This window comes from Typopeltis vanoorti, chromosome 10, assembly GCF_054136105.1.
Source record: "Typopeltis vanoorti isolate ZY-2024b chromosome 10, IOZ_Tvanoo_1.0, whole genome shotgun sequence".
In the NCBI taxonomy this organism is placed as follows: Eukaryota; Metazoa; Arthropoda; class Arachnida; order Uropygi; family Thelyphonidae; genus Typopeltis; species Typopeltis vanoorti.
In genome coordinates this window covers 53,992,391-54,008,444 of record NC_143558.1, presented here as the reverse complement: position 1 = coordinate 54,008,444, position 16,054 = coordinate 53,992,391, and the positions used below count along the sequence as shown (strand labels likewise).

Below are 16,054 nucleotides of genomic sequence, written 5' to 3'. Positions count from 1 at the left end.
AAGTATTTACTAAAATAAAGAGCTCTTTGCTTACGAACTTTTATATATCCCTCTCTCTAACAAAGGCACACATTTGACATTGTGGCCAAGCATACTAATTATGGAAGAAGTAGTTAATAATGGATTATCCCCCTGTTGAATTATGTAAAATTACTTAGTTGACTTGTATAACATCTATTTTATATATTTGTTTGTTTTTTTTAATCCTGAATGAAGTAGTATGCAGAATTTGTGAAATTGGTGTATCTAAATAAAAGTTTACTTGAATATCCTATGTCTTTGTGTTAGGTTTAATGGCATGTCATCATGGCTGAACTTGCCTTCATACAGATCTTAATTAAAGTCATAATATGTACATAGTCTGTTGTTTCTGCCACTGTTTTGTCTGTTTCCTGTGTATTTGTAGAATGTAAAACCATAAAGTTTCTGAGAGGAAAAACAACTGTGCCATCTCCATATGAGGACTGGCTAACTCATCTTCAGTTGAAAAGACCTTATAACAATTCTGTGTATTCTGGACAGGATTCAAACTGAGATCATTTCATCCAGAGGATGTTGCCAATCTTGACCAACTGAAGCTTACTGTGGATATATCCATCATTAATAAAGTGCATATAATTTTGTAGACCTAAAGTATCTCTCATTTTTACCTTCAATATATTAAAGAGATTTTGTTTTATTTCTCTTCTCCACATAGAACTCGATCACAGAGAAGGAGCAAAATTATTTTCTAGACAACCAGGTAGAATAACAAGGGTAGCAAGAGGATCTGGAGTAACCACAAGAGAGGTTCAAGAACTGCTTTCTCAGTACACAAAATTTGCTGCAATGGTAAAGAAGATGGGAGGTATTAAGGGTCTCTTCAAAGGTGAGGAATTAGTGGAATACATAATTATTATGAGATGTCATAAAGAGTAACTAAATATATGGTTCATAAATATAACATCATAAATCATAACCTCGTTCGTAATTAATGATGTGCTTCTGATTTCTTTATTATCAAACTTCAGAAAAGATTAAATTTCATAAAATGAAGCTTCTGTGATGACTTTTCTATTTATGGTTGACTATGTTTAGACACCAGCATTAATCAATTTGTTTATCATTTTTTTACATCATAGCTAATTATCTGTTAACTCTTTTCTTCCACATTGACACCTGTTATTAGTTATATCAGTGGTTCAATCAATTTGTACTTTTCTGTGTTTGTGTCAACCAATCTACATCTTAGTCTCTCTCTCTTAGTCATTTTCCTTCCTGTTTTAATAATTGTTCATCTTCTGAGTGATCATACCTGCTTACATTTTTGAACAGTTTAGTATTTTTCTGATATTTTCATTTTTAATATGGTTCCACCATAAGTGTTTGCTCTGTTAATTTTCCTCTGCGCTCTCATATTTTGGACTCCAGTCTTGTATCAAATGGTTTTTAGAATTACAGTAGACAACTTCCATTCCAAACCACTATTATGTGCTGCCATTACTCGGATTGTGCTTAAAGCTGTGATAAAGTTCCATTTTACAGTGCAGGAAAGTTTTGAAACAAACATAATAATATCTTCAGTATGCATTGGGTTAAATTCATTTAATTATTCACACAATGCTTACTGTGGTGACTTCTGCTTCTCTGTTTGACTGGTATTCAATTCACTCCTGTATTTGCCTGGATAGAAACCAGCACAAGCAATTCAAAATCTGACAGTTCAGACAAAAATATAATTAAGTGCTAATGTCTGATAAATAAATTTATTTGATATCTATGCATGACTTCAGTAGTCAAAAATAAAACAGCAATTCAAAACATCTTGCTTGCAACATACAAAAAGAAACAAATGGTTAAGTAACCAATTTACAAACTCTATTATTTACATCTTAACTTTAAGTTCAATTCATTTTTTATTTTTAATTTGTGGGGTATCTGATTTTCCATTTTTATTAAATATCATGCTTCCTAAACAGTTAAATGTGTTAACTTTTTGGTAATAAAATGCATGTTTATTCATGTCAATCAGACCAGACATAAACTTCAAGCCTCCAGTATGCATTCTCACACACTGGGTAATAACCTTCATCTATTATCTTAATATATTCATCAGCAGCATCCATGCCCACAGTTGGGATTTGACCCCATAACCAGTTGATTGGAGAGTGGGTACACTATTCACATTTCCAACCAGACTGGATTGCCCTTTCTGCCTTTTTTCAAAGTTTTTTTGTTTTAATAATGCTGATTTTCTAGATATGGCAGTGGTTATATAATTTGGCTACAGATTCTTGAAGACATACAGATATATTTAAGAGTAAAGAACTGAACTTAATACTTTCTTTATTAGCACTAGGTTTAAAATAATTTTCCTTCATAATGTGGGCACTACAGTGGAGATACTCATGTTACACCTTGATTTAATATTGCATCAAATCCATTTTTCTATATATCCTTTTTAATTGCTGCATTGTAACTTATATGCTTTGTATCACTCTGCATAATATTTCACTGAAATTTAGACTTTTGTATACATATTGCTTCTCATATCAAATTGCATAAAAAATAATATTAATTACTATATCATAAGTTTTAGGGTTTAATCATTCTTATGTAGATAAACTTAACTTTAAAAATATGCTGCTTCAGAGGAAGAGACTATCCTGGAAATATACATTATGAAGTGAATGTAAAACTGAAGTATACTGCTGTCCACAAAGCTAAGGGCAAACTACATTTTTACTTGTATATTAAAAAAGCTTTCATGACTACAGTCAAATGTGAACATAAATTTATTGCCAGCATACTAATAAATTGTATTTCACAAAAAATGTGTTTAAAATTTTGTAAGAAATTTAAATTAATTTATAATTAATTCAATTTAAAAAAATTAAATTGCAAGATGTTTTTGGCAATAGTTACAAATTTCCTAAGGACATACAGTGATATCCCAATAATCCGAACCTCTTTAGTCCGAACCCTCCAGTAATCCAAATTGCAGTTTGAAAGAAAAAAAGTTTTATTTATTACATATTATTATTATTTTAACTATTATTATCTATTTTGTTATTATCAAAGTACAGTATTTTTTTCATACTGCCGATTGTACGGTTATACTGTAGATTACAGGTAGAACCGAAAGTAAATTCGAAATCAGATCAGATGCTGAAATTATAAATATGATGCTACAAAATGAATTAGAAGATAATGATGATGATGATAACTCGAAAAAAATAAAACACGAAGAGACAGTTGACAGTTTTAATATGTGTATAGAATGGGCTAAGCAGAATGATACGCCATTCCACAAAATTTTATTGCTAATGCAGCTCCGAAAAGAAGGATTCGAAAAAAGTTTAGTGTCTAAGAAGCAAAAGAAAATCAGTGACTTTTTTCTATAAAGAAATAAAAAAACCTTTTTCTTGTGTTGTGTACAAGAAAGTGATATTTTTTATGCAAATTAAGTTATGTGCTGAACTATGCAATTTTATTAAATCAGAATCCTCAACAAAATAGTACATACAAACTAAATTTTTTACTAAAATAAAGTTGTGTACTGTATTTTTTTTTAAGTTTTACATTACAGTACAGTAGCTTTTTTTTCTATCAGTTACTTCATTTATTTATGGAAGTAAATTGATGTGCCATTAGAATCTGATTATTTTTGTCTTAAACGCTAGTTGTTGTTGTCTCTTGGGGGAAATTCACTAATCCGAACGAGCATGGTTTTTATTTGTTCGGATTAGCAAGATACCACTGTAGTTAAGGAATTAATGTACAGTGCATGCAGAGAAACATTTCAGTACAAAATATGCCCACCCAAACTGCGATGCAGCTCTCTCTCAATGTCATACCATGCTTAGCACCAAGTGATTCAGGAGTTCTTGAGGTGAACTGGTGCACTCATCCTTCAGGGCAAGGATAAGGCCTTGTTTGTTTTCTGGAGAAAAATTTTGAGCAGCAATGTATCTACCTATTGTGTCCCAAACATGTGCATGGGGATTGAGATCTGGGAAGCATGCTGGCTACTCAATTTGATTAATATTCTCAGTCTCCAGAAGTATCTCCACTGTTCGTGTATGATGTGGTATGCTACTGTCATCCATAAAAATGAATACTTCACCTACAGCACCATGTAACAATTGAACATGACATTGAAGAACTTCGTTGCAATATCGTTCGCCCGTCATAGTCCCTTTTTCCAGCACTTGTAGCTTGGTGCATTCATTAAGCATAATGTCTCCCCACACCATGACCCCAGCACTGCTGTATCTATCCCTTTCAAGAACATTCTTGTGATGGTAAACAGTACCACTTTCACACCAGATCAAGTGTCTAGAATTGGAGGAAAGACTAAAATGACTCTCATTTATAAAGAATACATTAGCCCATTGGTTTCTTGTTCAATTTTTATGTATACAACACCACTGAAAACGTGCTTTGTGATAAGCTGCAGATAAAGTTACACAGACTATAGGTCTTTGGGTGTATAGGCCTACTTGTTGCAGACATCCACGTACATGTGCTTTAATGGAGCCAACTTGCAAGTTGACCTATTGTGGTGCGTTATGTTTTGCTGTTAAAAATCTGGCCTCACTCTCACTCTACCATGGAGCATGAGGCCAGATTTTTATGTGATTTTTATGACCTGAAATGCCTGAAACACATTCCATTGGTTTGAAATGCTACTCAGAGTCTGGATACAATACTATGTGAGATTCCAAACTCTTTGGCAATATTGGAACCTTCTTCAAGCTTTCCAAAAATTTTTTCCTGCATGAAATCATCTAGATGATGAGACATTACAAGACATCCAAGTTTGCAACTTTATTCCTTCATTAAAAGAGCTTTCTTCAACAATTCGCTGAGTGCCTTTTATCCTGTTAGGTGCTGACCCCTTTGCACACAATTTGAATGTGTGCCTGCTTTCTGCTTGAAATCATTAGTTATACAAATTGCCACAAGCTGATTCATTTGAATTTGTGGTTGTAGTCTTCAGAAATAGTGTTCGTTCATTAGGTTTTGGACACCAGTATACCCCCATCACCAGGCAAGATTTAAGGTTGTTGTGACATTAAGATATAATTTTTAAGGGCCCTTTACTGAGTAAATTTTAGGTTATCAAAGACTGGAATGGAGCATTACTAACAGAAAAATTGGAAATCAAAAACAGATGGAAAAAATACTGTGAGGAACTACAATAGAGTGTATAAAGAAAATTTGGTGGAGCCTCATCACCAGGAAAATTTCGATTTGGAACCTCCTTCACTTAGGCATGTAGTTGAAAAAGCAGTTAAGCAGCTTAACAGCAATAAGGCCCCAGGTGCAGATGGAATCCCAGCAGAGTCAAGTCCACAGGGGATGGAGGGATAAGAGTGTTTCATAGATTGATTTCAAGGATATGGGAGACAGGATCATGACCTAGAAACTGAAAGAAGTCGGTTTCATACCACTACATAAGAAGGGAGATAAGAAAGCTTGCAAGAACTATAGAACTATTAGTTTAATATCTCATGCAAGAAAAATTTTATTGAAGATTGAAGACTAAAAGTCTGTCAGTTAGCCTAGTGGTTGTGTGCTTCGCAACCATATGCCTGGGGAAGGAGTGTCCTAGGTTCTATTCCTGTCGGAGACATGAGGAGCTGAAGGATCTTCCTCAGCCATAGCCAAGTTAGCCAGTCTTGGGTGTGGACAGTAGGGATTTTTCCCCAGTTCATCCTGGGGTTTTTCATCCCACAGAGCAGGCAAACTGGCCTTGAGAACTCAACATTACGGACATAGGATACACCAGGGCATAGGACTGACCACTTTATCCTGTGAACGGTTTGAGGTCTGATGATTAACAAATCCTCAACACCTCAAGGTAAAAGACGGAAAGGAAGATGAGATGAGATTATGCTAAATAGGACTGAGGTCAAAGTTGAGGCAGCGATGCTTGAGGAACAAGCAGGTTTTAGGAAAGGTAAAGGCATCAGAGATTAGATCCTTTGCCTTAGACAGATCATTGAAAAATATAAAGAATTTAGACTCCCTCTGGTAATGTTTCCTAGACTACTCTAAAGCTATTGAGCATGTGAAACTATGGGAAGTAATGAAAAGATGAGTTTTCCTTAACACACAACGGGTTGATAGCCAACTTGTACAGGGAGCAAGAAGCCACAGTAAGAACAGGTGTTGGATTAACTGATTGGTTTCAGGTTGGAAGGGGAATTAGGCAAGAACGTTTGCTTTTTCCTCGCTTGTTTAGTGTGTGTATGTATATATATATATATATATATATATATATATGCTGAGGACATCGTGCATGAAGCATTGGATGAGCTCAAGACAGGAATTAGGATAGATGGTAGATTGATCAGTAATCTGAGGTATACCATACTCCTCTGTATTGACAAGGAAGAACTAGGACAAATTCTTGATAAAGTTAACAAGATCAGTAATAACAGAGGACTACAACTGAATCCTAGCAAGACAAAGATCATGGTTCTCAAATGAAATACAAACAGGGAAGCTCTTGAGAAACAAGTGTTCCTTAATAGAGAAAGAATTGAGGAAGTCAGCAAGTTTAAGTACCTGGGATTCATTATTAATGTGAAGAATTGCTGTTCAGAAGATGTCAGAAGAAGATTATGAATGGCAAAAACAACAGTCAGAGACTTGTCTAAAATCTGCAAGGATGGATCTATTTCCATGGGAACAAAGTTGAGGATTTTGGATGCATTTGTTTTTCCAACAGCGACTTATGGATGTGAAACTTGGAACCTGAAGAAGTCAGATAAGAAAAGTATAGCTGCTTTTGAATGTGTGTTAGAAAAGATCAGTAGAACTTCAAGGTTCCTTAAGGATACTGACAGAAGAAAGTTAAAATATTTTGGACACACTGAAAGGATGGAAGGAGGACTTCTCAGAACAGCAATAGAAGGTACGAGGGTTGCTTGAAAAGTTTGGTAAATTTTCAATAGACGGTGATACAATTTGTTTGTTCATACTAGTGTCGGCATGTATCATCTTTTTCACGACGCCTGGAAAAATTTTAGCCATGTGCGACACATAGTTCTCGTTTGGCAAACATTTAAAATGATCATGTTTGCATTTTACATTAAAATGGAGAAAAGTGAGTTTCATGCAGTGATAAAACACATTTATTTGAAGAAGTGTATGACCACACAGATCAAAGCCAAGTTAGATGGTTCGTGGGGATCTGCACCAGCATTAAAGACTATTTCTTTTTGAATAAATGAGTTTAAATATGGTTGTAAGGCCACCGAAGATGAAGCATATTCCAGACACCTGATTGACAAAATCACAAAATCCATGGTATCATTATGGAAGACTGCCACATGATAGTGTGTGTGATTGCTGAGATTGTAGGCATCTTAACTGAATGGGTGTATAATATCCTGCACAAAAAATTGCACATGAAAAAGCTGTGTGCATGATGGGTGCCGCGATTGTTGACTGTCGATCAAAAGCACATGTGAAAAGACATTTCAACGCAGTGTTTGGCATGTTTAATTGCAATTTGCAGTATTTTTTTTTGCATCAATTTGTGACTGTAGATGAAACTTGGATCCACCACTACACACACCTGAGTCCAAGCAGCAGTCAAAACAGTGGACAATGTCCAGTGAAAGAGCTCAAAAAAAAAAAAAAAAAGTGATGGCCACTGTTTTTTGGGATTCCCAAGAAATTATCATGATAGACTATTTGGAAAAGGGTAAGACAATAACAGGAGTCCATTATGCATCATTGTTGGACTGTTGGTTTTTGTTTAAAAGAAGAACTGAAGACAAAATGGCCAAGATCAGTGCACAAAAAAGTGCTCTTTCATCAAGACAATGCACCATTCCACACATCGGCCATTGCAATGGCAAAATTGCACAAATTGAGGTTCAAATTGGTTCCACATCCACTGTATTCTCTGGACTTGACTTCTTGTTCTCAAACTTAAAAATTTGGCTTGGTGGAAAAAATTTTTTTTCGAACAAGGATGTCATCAAGGCTGTCAATGACTATTTTGCACAATTTGACAAATCCTTTTTTTGATGGGATGAAAAAATTGGAAACTCGCTGGACCAAATGTGTAGACTTTGATGGAGACTATGTTGAGAAATAAAGGTGATTTTTTTACCAAACTTTTCAAACAATCCTTGTAAAGTTCCAAAAAAAAGAGAAAGGGGTAGACTCTCAATGAGATGGATGGATGGTGTGGGGAGTGACTGATCTTCAGAGAGTTGACGCCTCCAGAAAAGCATACAACAGAATTACATGGCGAGGCCTGGTGTGGCAGCGATATCGTCACTCCAATGCAGCACCGAGCATTGGAGTGACCATATGGCATCTGTGGATGCCTAGTGAATAGATGGATGGATGTGACATTAAGATGTAAATTTTAGGTTATCTATACCAAGGCAAAGTCCCTTCTAATGTGAGGCCCTAACCACCACTGTAACTCTAAGGGTTTCTTTGTTTTCTCCATAGCTTTGAAAACATTTGCTTTTCCTTTTTATAGTTCCCATCTGTAAAAAGGAAAATTAAACAGAATCTTTAGTTTTCCTGGTAAGATTTATGCAAGTATACTTGAGAAACAGTAAGAAAAAGTTGTATAAGGGAAGTTGGAAGAAGAATAAGCTGGATTCAGGACAAATAGAGGTTGTCAGGATCAGATTTTCACTTTAAGACAAATAGTTGAGAAGTGTTGGGAATATCACAAGGATCTGTATTTAAGTTTCATAGATCTGGAAAAGGCATATGAGAAGGACAAGGTGCCAATGGGAAAGCTGTTCAAAACACTACATTTATATGGTTTAAATGGGACATTATATAAAGCAATACAGAGTGTCTATTTCAACTGTAAATCAGCAGTTGGAATTGAAGGAGATACAAGATGATCGTTTGATGTTAAAGTAGGTGTGTCACAAGGGAGCACATTATCTTCACTATATGGGTCACATTATGAAGGAAAGTGATATTAAACCATATACCAAAATTGGTAATGTTAATCTCAGCTCTTTACTTGATGTAGATGATGTTATACTTCTAAATAAATCAAGTACAAGTCTGCAAGATTCCCTGACTAAATTGAATAGCTGCTATAATAAATTTGGTATGAAAATCAGCAATGAAAATAGTCAGAAACATTAGAAACATCAACTGTATCCTGAGTGGAGAACCTATAAAATAAAATATTTCAGCTATTTGGGTGCAGTTTTTAGTGAAGATGGCAAATTAAATATGTAAATCAATAATAGAATAAGCAAAACTGGTATGGTAGGAAGTCAACTGAATAAATTTATATGGAACAAGAGAAATTAGTTAAAACACTAAACTATACATACAAGACTGTGTTTAAACCAATTTTAACTTATGGATCTGAGAGCTGGGTTAGAAATAAAACTTGAGAAGAGTTCTGAGAAAGATTAGGGCAGTAAACAGATGGCATCAATGGCAATATCACATTAAAAATGAGGATATTAGGAAAGAACTTGCTATTGTTAATATTCAGGAATATGTTAGTAGAGCTAATCTCAGGTGGTAGGATCACTTAAACAGAATAGGAGAGGAAAGATTAGCAAAACAAGTGTTTTTTTTTTTTTTTTTTTGCTATGTTAGCAACCCAGAGAAAGACCAAGACAGAGATGGATTGATAGAGTAAAAAGTACCTTAGAAAACAGAAATATAAGATCTGATAATATTGGAGTCTTGACAGATAGCAGATTGATTTGGAGGAAAATTGTTGGTTGGAAGTTGATGTAAAATCTTCATGATAAAGTGACTTTGTAACTTATCATGTTCGGTTTTACATGTTTTGTTATACAGGAGAATGTAATCAGAAAATTGTTAAATAATCCTTTATGTAAAAGTATTGTATTCAGCCTTTTTTACATTAATGTGGTGTATGACATCATCAAGTTGAGCCAGTGAGTTAATGCTAAGATTAGTGAGAAAATTCTGAGAATTGCCATGGATGGAAATTTCCAGAGACCCACGAAGAATGACGCCGTCAAGTCCAGGGGTCAATATGTGACCATAGTAGCCATGAACAAAGAGTTCCAAAGATGCGTGAAGAATGATGCCAGCATGTCTAAAAGTAACACGTGACCAATTTTGAGAGACATGCGCACAATGGAGGTCTTCTTAGGTCTTCTCTTACCTAAGTCACTGTAATGCCAAGAATCGCTGTCGGAAGTGAAAGAGAAGCATCGCAAGCTTCGAGCAGTCTACCTGGATCACTGCCACGTGAGAAATGTGTTGAATCATTGTGGAAGGAAGGAGCTGCATATCAAACTATGTCAAGGATCAAATAAAGAAAGACATAGTTGACTTCTCAAACAAAGAAAGTAATGGGAAAACAGGAGCAAGACACTAAGCAAAGAGAAAGATAAGAAGATTTTCATATGAACAATAAGATGGTGTCAGAGATTCTGCTAAAATGAACTTGTAAGTAGTTGTATTATTGAAAGTATGTAAAGATTGTATGCAAAATGTCTATGATTGTGAGATAATGTATAGTAATGGTAAATTAGTCTTAATTGGTCTGAAAAGTTCTCAGCCTAACAATGAAAAAAAGGAATTTATAATTTTAAAATTATTTTTATTTTTCAACATAATCTCCCTTAATGCAAAGCACATCTCCTTGCAGACATGTATAATGCTATGCATTAAGGGAAAGGCCACTACCCAGACTGGTTTTGACCTTTATTGAGGTCTCGTCAGTGGGAGGCAGACCCAGAAGTGGTGATATTAAGGCAGAGGCAATGGAGAGGTCATATTTACTTATACGAGTTGCCAAAAGGTGTACCACCTTATTATTAATTTACTCTGGATTTGGAGTAAGTTAATGAAAGTAAAGGATGAGAGCTAGGTCCACCTTTGCTACAAGTTGCCTCAGTCCTGAACTACTTCAGGTGCAAACTTTGTTTGCCTACACTTGTGTAAAGGATTAAAACAAAAACTAATATATTTCATTTTTATACCTCAGTGCAGTATAAAACATCAAATTATATATGTAATATGCTTTATACACTCTTCATAAGGATATAAGCATATATCCATCCTCACTAGTAAACCAACTTCTTGGTTTATTAACCAGAAAAGTTCCTACACTTATGTGGAACAAACAAAATTAGAGATGCTGTAGCTATGGAAATAGTGCACATATGCCAAGAACTTAGGTTGAGTATATGCCAGTCTAGCAGTTCTTTGTGGCTCATCAGTCAGTATTGATGATTCTCTTTGGTTGGAAAGACCTTGGTTTGAATCTTATCTAGGACTCTTAAGAAGTTTTATAAAGGCTTTTCAGCTGAAGGTGAGTCAGACACTCTGATTTAGAAATGGCAGAATGCTTCCTCCTGGGAATTTTTATATTTTTATTTTAATCTTTCAAAATAGACAAACCATTCTGAGAATAAATGCAATTGACAGCCATAGCAGATGCTGCCAAAGTTATTCAAAATGTTAACTGCTTGGGGGGGGTGGGGGGGGGGGGGGGTGGGGGGGGGGGGGGGTGGGGGGGGGGGGGGGTGGGGGGGGGGGGGGGTGGGGGGGGGGGGGGGTGGGGGGGGGGGGGGGTGGGGGGGGGGGGGGGTGGGGGGGGGGGGGGGTGGGGGGGGGGGGGGGTGGGGGGGGGGGGGGGTGGGGGGGGGGGGGGGTGGGGGGGGGGGGGGGTGGGGGGGGGGGGGGGTGGGGGGGGGGGGGGGTGGGGGGGGGGGGGGGTGGGGGGGGGGGGGGGTGGGGGGGGGGGGGGGTGGGGGGGGGGGGGGGTGGGGGGGGGGGGGGGTGGGGGGGGGGGGGGGTGGGGGGGGGGGGGGGTGGGGGGGGGGGGGGGTGGGGGGGGGGGGGGGTGGGGGGGGGGGGGGGTGGGGGGGGGGGGGGGTGGGGGGGGGGGGGGGTGGGGGGGGGGGGGGGTGGGGGGGGGGGGGGGTGGGGGGGGGGGGGGGTGGGGGGGGGGGGGGGTGGGGGGGGGGATATTTGTACCTACTACCAAAGAAAAAGTGAGAAGGGGAGAAGAAATAAAGAGGGTAATCAATGTAAATTGATATCCTTCATTATCAATCAGCTTGATAAAGAGGGTAATCAATGTAAATTGATATCCTTCATTATCAATCAGCTTGAAGGGAATAAATATATAAAAAAAATCATGATTTGGTAGCATTGAAAAATACCATTCAACATTTGAGAAAATACATTTTTCTTTGGTATTAGGTGCAAATATGACTGACAAAATATATGGTATTTTTATTAATCAGATGACTGAATCATCACAATGTTCATTTCCACAATCAGGATTCTCTCTCTCTCTCTCTCTCTCTCTTTTTTTTTTTTTTTTTTAGTACACATGCTCATATTTCATTTATTAACAGTATTAACAAAGTATAATATAACTATATTTAGTTATACTTTTTTATAAATTGCATTTCATGTGTGAAAATGAATTAAGTTGTTCAAATACAGTAGTTGCCAGCTCTAACTGTCACTTGTGTTTTTTTAGCCTCAGTTTTCATTGCAGATGCTTGTATTGTTGTAAGCATTCTGTATTAATTTTAAGAAGCTAATATTTCATATTTCAAACAAGAGTACAAGTCTTTGTTTTGTCAGTCATTTTGTTTTGCTGTATGAATTATAAATTAATAGTTTTGTTGTCAATGAAATTTTTATATAAGAGAATGAACTAAATACATCCTAGGAAGAAGTTTAAAAATAAATCTCAAAATAGGATCCACTAGAAAATGGCATTAGAGTTTTTTTTTAATCATGATGCAACTCATCATAAGCCTAAAGTCCTATAACACGAACATTGCCATCTGTAAGCAACGAAATGAAAATAACTTAAAAAAAAAAAAAAAAAGAGTGGTTTGGTTCATCCTGGAACTTAATGAGAAAATAGCAGGTTCTTTTATAGTCTTCACACCAACCTTTCTCTCTAGTTTCACAGTGTTTATACTTCTTTTATAAACATCATAAATTAAACTGCATGTCATGTGTGAAAATGAATTAAGTTGTTCAAATACAGCGAGTACCTTACAATTAAGTACCTTGCTCCCACAGGCTTTCTAGTTAAAAAAAAAAAAAAAAAAACTGTAGGGAACATAATAATGCTATAATGCTCAGAGACACAGGTTGGCTGTTTATTAATTTCATGGTTTTCTTATTATTTTTTTAATGATATAACACTGAAAGAAAAATTCTTGGAAATTTTAATATTTATCACCTGCTTAACTTTCAGAAGGTGAATTGCAAGTTTCTATTGCTTTTGTGTTATAAATCAATACAGAGAAAAATTAAATGCTGTATGTTAGCTCAATATTCTACTTGTGTGTTTCTAATTTTCACTTATCTTCACTTGCAGGAGGAATTTCAGGTCTCCAAAGCATGATGAGGCAACTACAAGGTGCTGCTTCTGGCAATTTAAGTCATATGATGGGTATGGGGAAGTGACAAAGGGACTGAATAAATCTGCCATGTAAATCATGATTGAAGACCTTTCCTGTGTGATATTTGATTCAGGAACCGAAATTTATTGATTTCTCGGGGAAAAATGAGACAGAAGTACTGTATTTCTGACTCTTATAACATTTCATTTTTGTGAATATTGTCTCTCATTGAATGGGAACATCACCTTCTTGGTTACAGGTATCTCTAAAACTATTTAGTTTAAAAAACTGACTATAAATTGCAAAGTTTGATTTTATAACAGACTTCAAGATAACAGTTTTTCAGGAGTCAGAAGTAGACATTTGTTTTTACTTCCACAGGTGGTACAATCTGAAGGCACTTTTTTATAGTAATTTTTTTAATGCTTATTCCTACATCTAGGACAGAAACTGTATCCCGTTGATTGTAAGCAGTTCACTTACAGGCATCTTGGTTGAATTTGTAAAGGATATTGTCTTGTAAATTATATTTAAAAAAAAAAAGTGAGAGAGAGAGAGAAGGAGTAAAAAGAAAGGTGTGCAAATACTTTGTAATAAGGACAGGTATATATTTAAGACGCTGTAAATGTTCATCGAAAGTTCTAAAAACTGCTATAATGAAGGAGGAACTTGGTGTTATCATTAGTTTTATAACAATGTGCAGATTCATTCTGCTTTTGTACAGTGTTTTATTAGGTATATATATATATATATATTAAAAAAAAAAGCTGTACATGATGGCAGTGGCTAATTGGTGTAAGGTTATTACATCTAAATAAAATGTACATAATATCTTAGTTTCCTAACACCAACCTTTGTTTTATACTTAACCTCTTTAAGAATTCTGCAAACCATAAAAGCCCATATTCATTTTGTTAGGTAGTCCTTACTAGGTAATATTCAATTGAGAAATGTGCATATATTTATGCATATATTCATATTTGCAATATTAAAGTATGCTTTTTTTTACAGTATTGACTCTTATTCTTTAGCACCAAAAGGTACAGTGAATTATTTAAAAACCACTTCGTGCATATAAATTCTGTTTCTTTTCTAAAATCATTCTCTGTTGTGAGAAGGGAAGAAAAAAAAAAAGACCATTATTTAAATCATGCCATTCTGTCTGCTTATGTCTTTTACATAAGCAGACAGAATTGCACATCTTCATTAAAAAAACAAGTTTTTGTATACTGTCAGTTTTACAAACAACATAATCTGGCAGTGTTTCTTGATTCCACCATCAGCCATTCTTTCATAATCACACAATCACTGAGGATTAATATAAAACTGAAACTTCTGCCTGTAAAACAGCATCATATATTTAAACAGCTAATCATTTTAATCACTGAATAAGAAAAACAGTTACCCTTTTATTTGCATTACTCAAAACACTTCAGTCACTGAATTCATTTTCCATATGAAAGAGCCTATGAGAAAGCAACTAGAATCATGATCACTATTTTGAAAAGCATGTTAAAGAAACTGACTCATCAGACAGGCTTCTTAAATATTATAGCAACAAAGCCTTTACCTATCTCACTTCTATTTGAATTGGAAAATAATAGTTTCTTTGGCTTCACAAAATATCTCACCCATTTCTTTGTCTGATTGAATCCTATATGGACAAGCAGTTAAAATAAAATTCCCTTTTCACACGACTTTATTCTTCAGATTTAATGTCTCTCTCTCATGAACAGCTGAATATTTGAATTGGAAAATAATAGTTTCTTTGGCTTCACAAAATATCTCATCCATTTCTTTGTCTGATTGAATCCTATATGGACAAGCAGTTAAAATAAAATTATAAAATTCCCTTTTCACACGACTTTATTCTTCAGATTTAATGTCTCTCTCTCTCTCTCATGAACAGCTGAAATACGTGATGTCCATTATCATTCTTTTACACTTGAAATGCATGCTCTGAAATACAATTCTGTTTGAAAGAATTTTTTTTTTTTTTCATAATGCAAACTACTATAATTATAAAGCTTATTCTTTTTAAAAGGTTTCAGCAGAGGCGGTTTCATTCAATAATTTACATACAGCATATACAATAGTCAGTTTAGCTTTTCTTGTTAGTAATGATGATGAACAGCTTATTTTTCTACCCACTGCAGGGTGAAGGCCTCTCCCATTGTGGGAGGTTTGGGTCTACTACTCCCATGGTGACCCAGTCCATATTGGGAGAGAATATGATATCCTCAACAGCCTTCTGTAACACCACATCTCAAAAGCAGCTATACTTTTCTTATCTGACTTTTTTAGGTTCCAAGTTTCACATCCATAAGTCGCTGTTTGAAAAACAAATACATCCAAAATCCTCAACTTTGTTCCCATGGAAATAGATCCATCCTTCCAGATTTTAGTTGTCCGTATTTCTCTTTTAATAATATTTCCAAATCCAACTAAAATGCATACAAGAATAAGAGTTTATAGTTTTGGCAAGACCTTTTCTGTTGTATGGAAATAAATTATGGGCCATAAAAACTGCAAAAGCAAAAAGAATAGAAACTCATCCTTAAATTCTACATGTACCCTTGGAGAGGGAGCAAGATATTATGATAGTACTACATGAAAACGTTACATCATTACTAACTTCCTATTAATAGTTTTCCTCCAAATTAATCTGTCAGGACTCCAATATTATTAAATATTATATT

General features: G+C 35.6%; 1 protein-coding gene across 1 annotated transcript in view; it reads left to right on the top strand.

The window, feature by feature from the left end:
* Srp54k (signal recognition particle 54k) overlaps positions 1 to 14,365 on the top strand; it is a 197,087-nt gene extending 182,722 nt beyond the window's left edge. The window contains exons 13-14 of the mRNA XM_090399586.1: positions 698 to 914; positions 13,281 to 14,365. Coding sequence (XP_090255712.1) covers positions 698 to 914; positions 13,281 to 13,419 — 356 coding nt within the window. The 3' untranslated portion in view covers positions 13,420 to 14,365. The remainder of the gene's footprint in view (positions 1 to 697; positions 915 to 13,280) is intronic.
* The last annotated feature ends 1,689 nt before the right edge of the window (positions 14,366 to 16,054 follow it).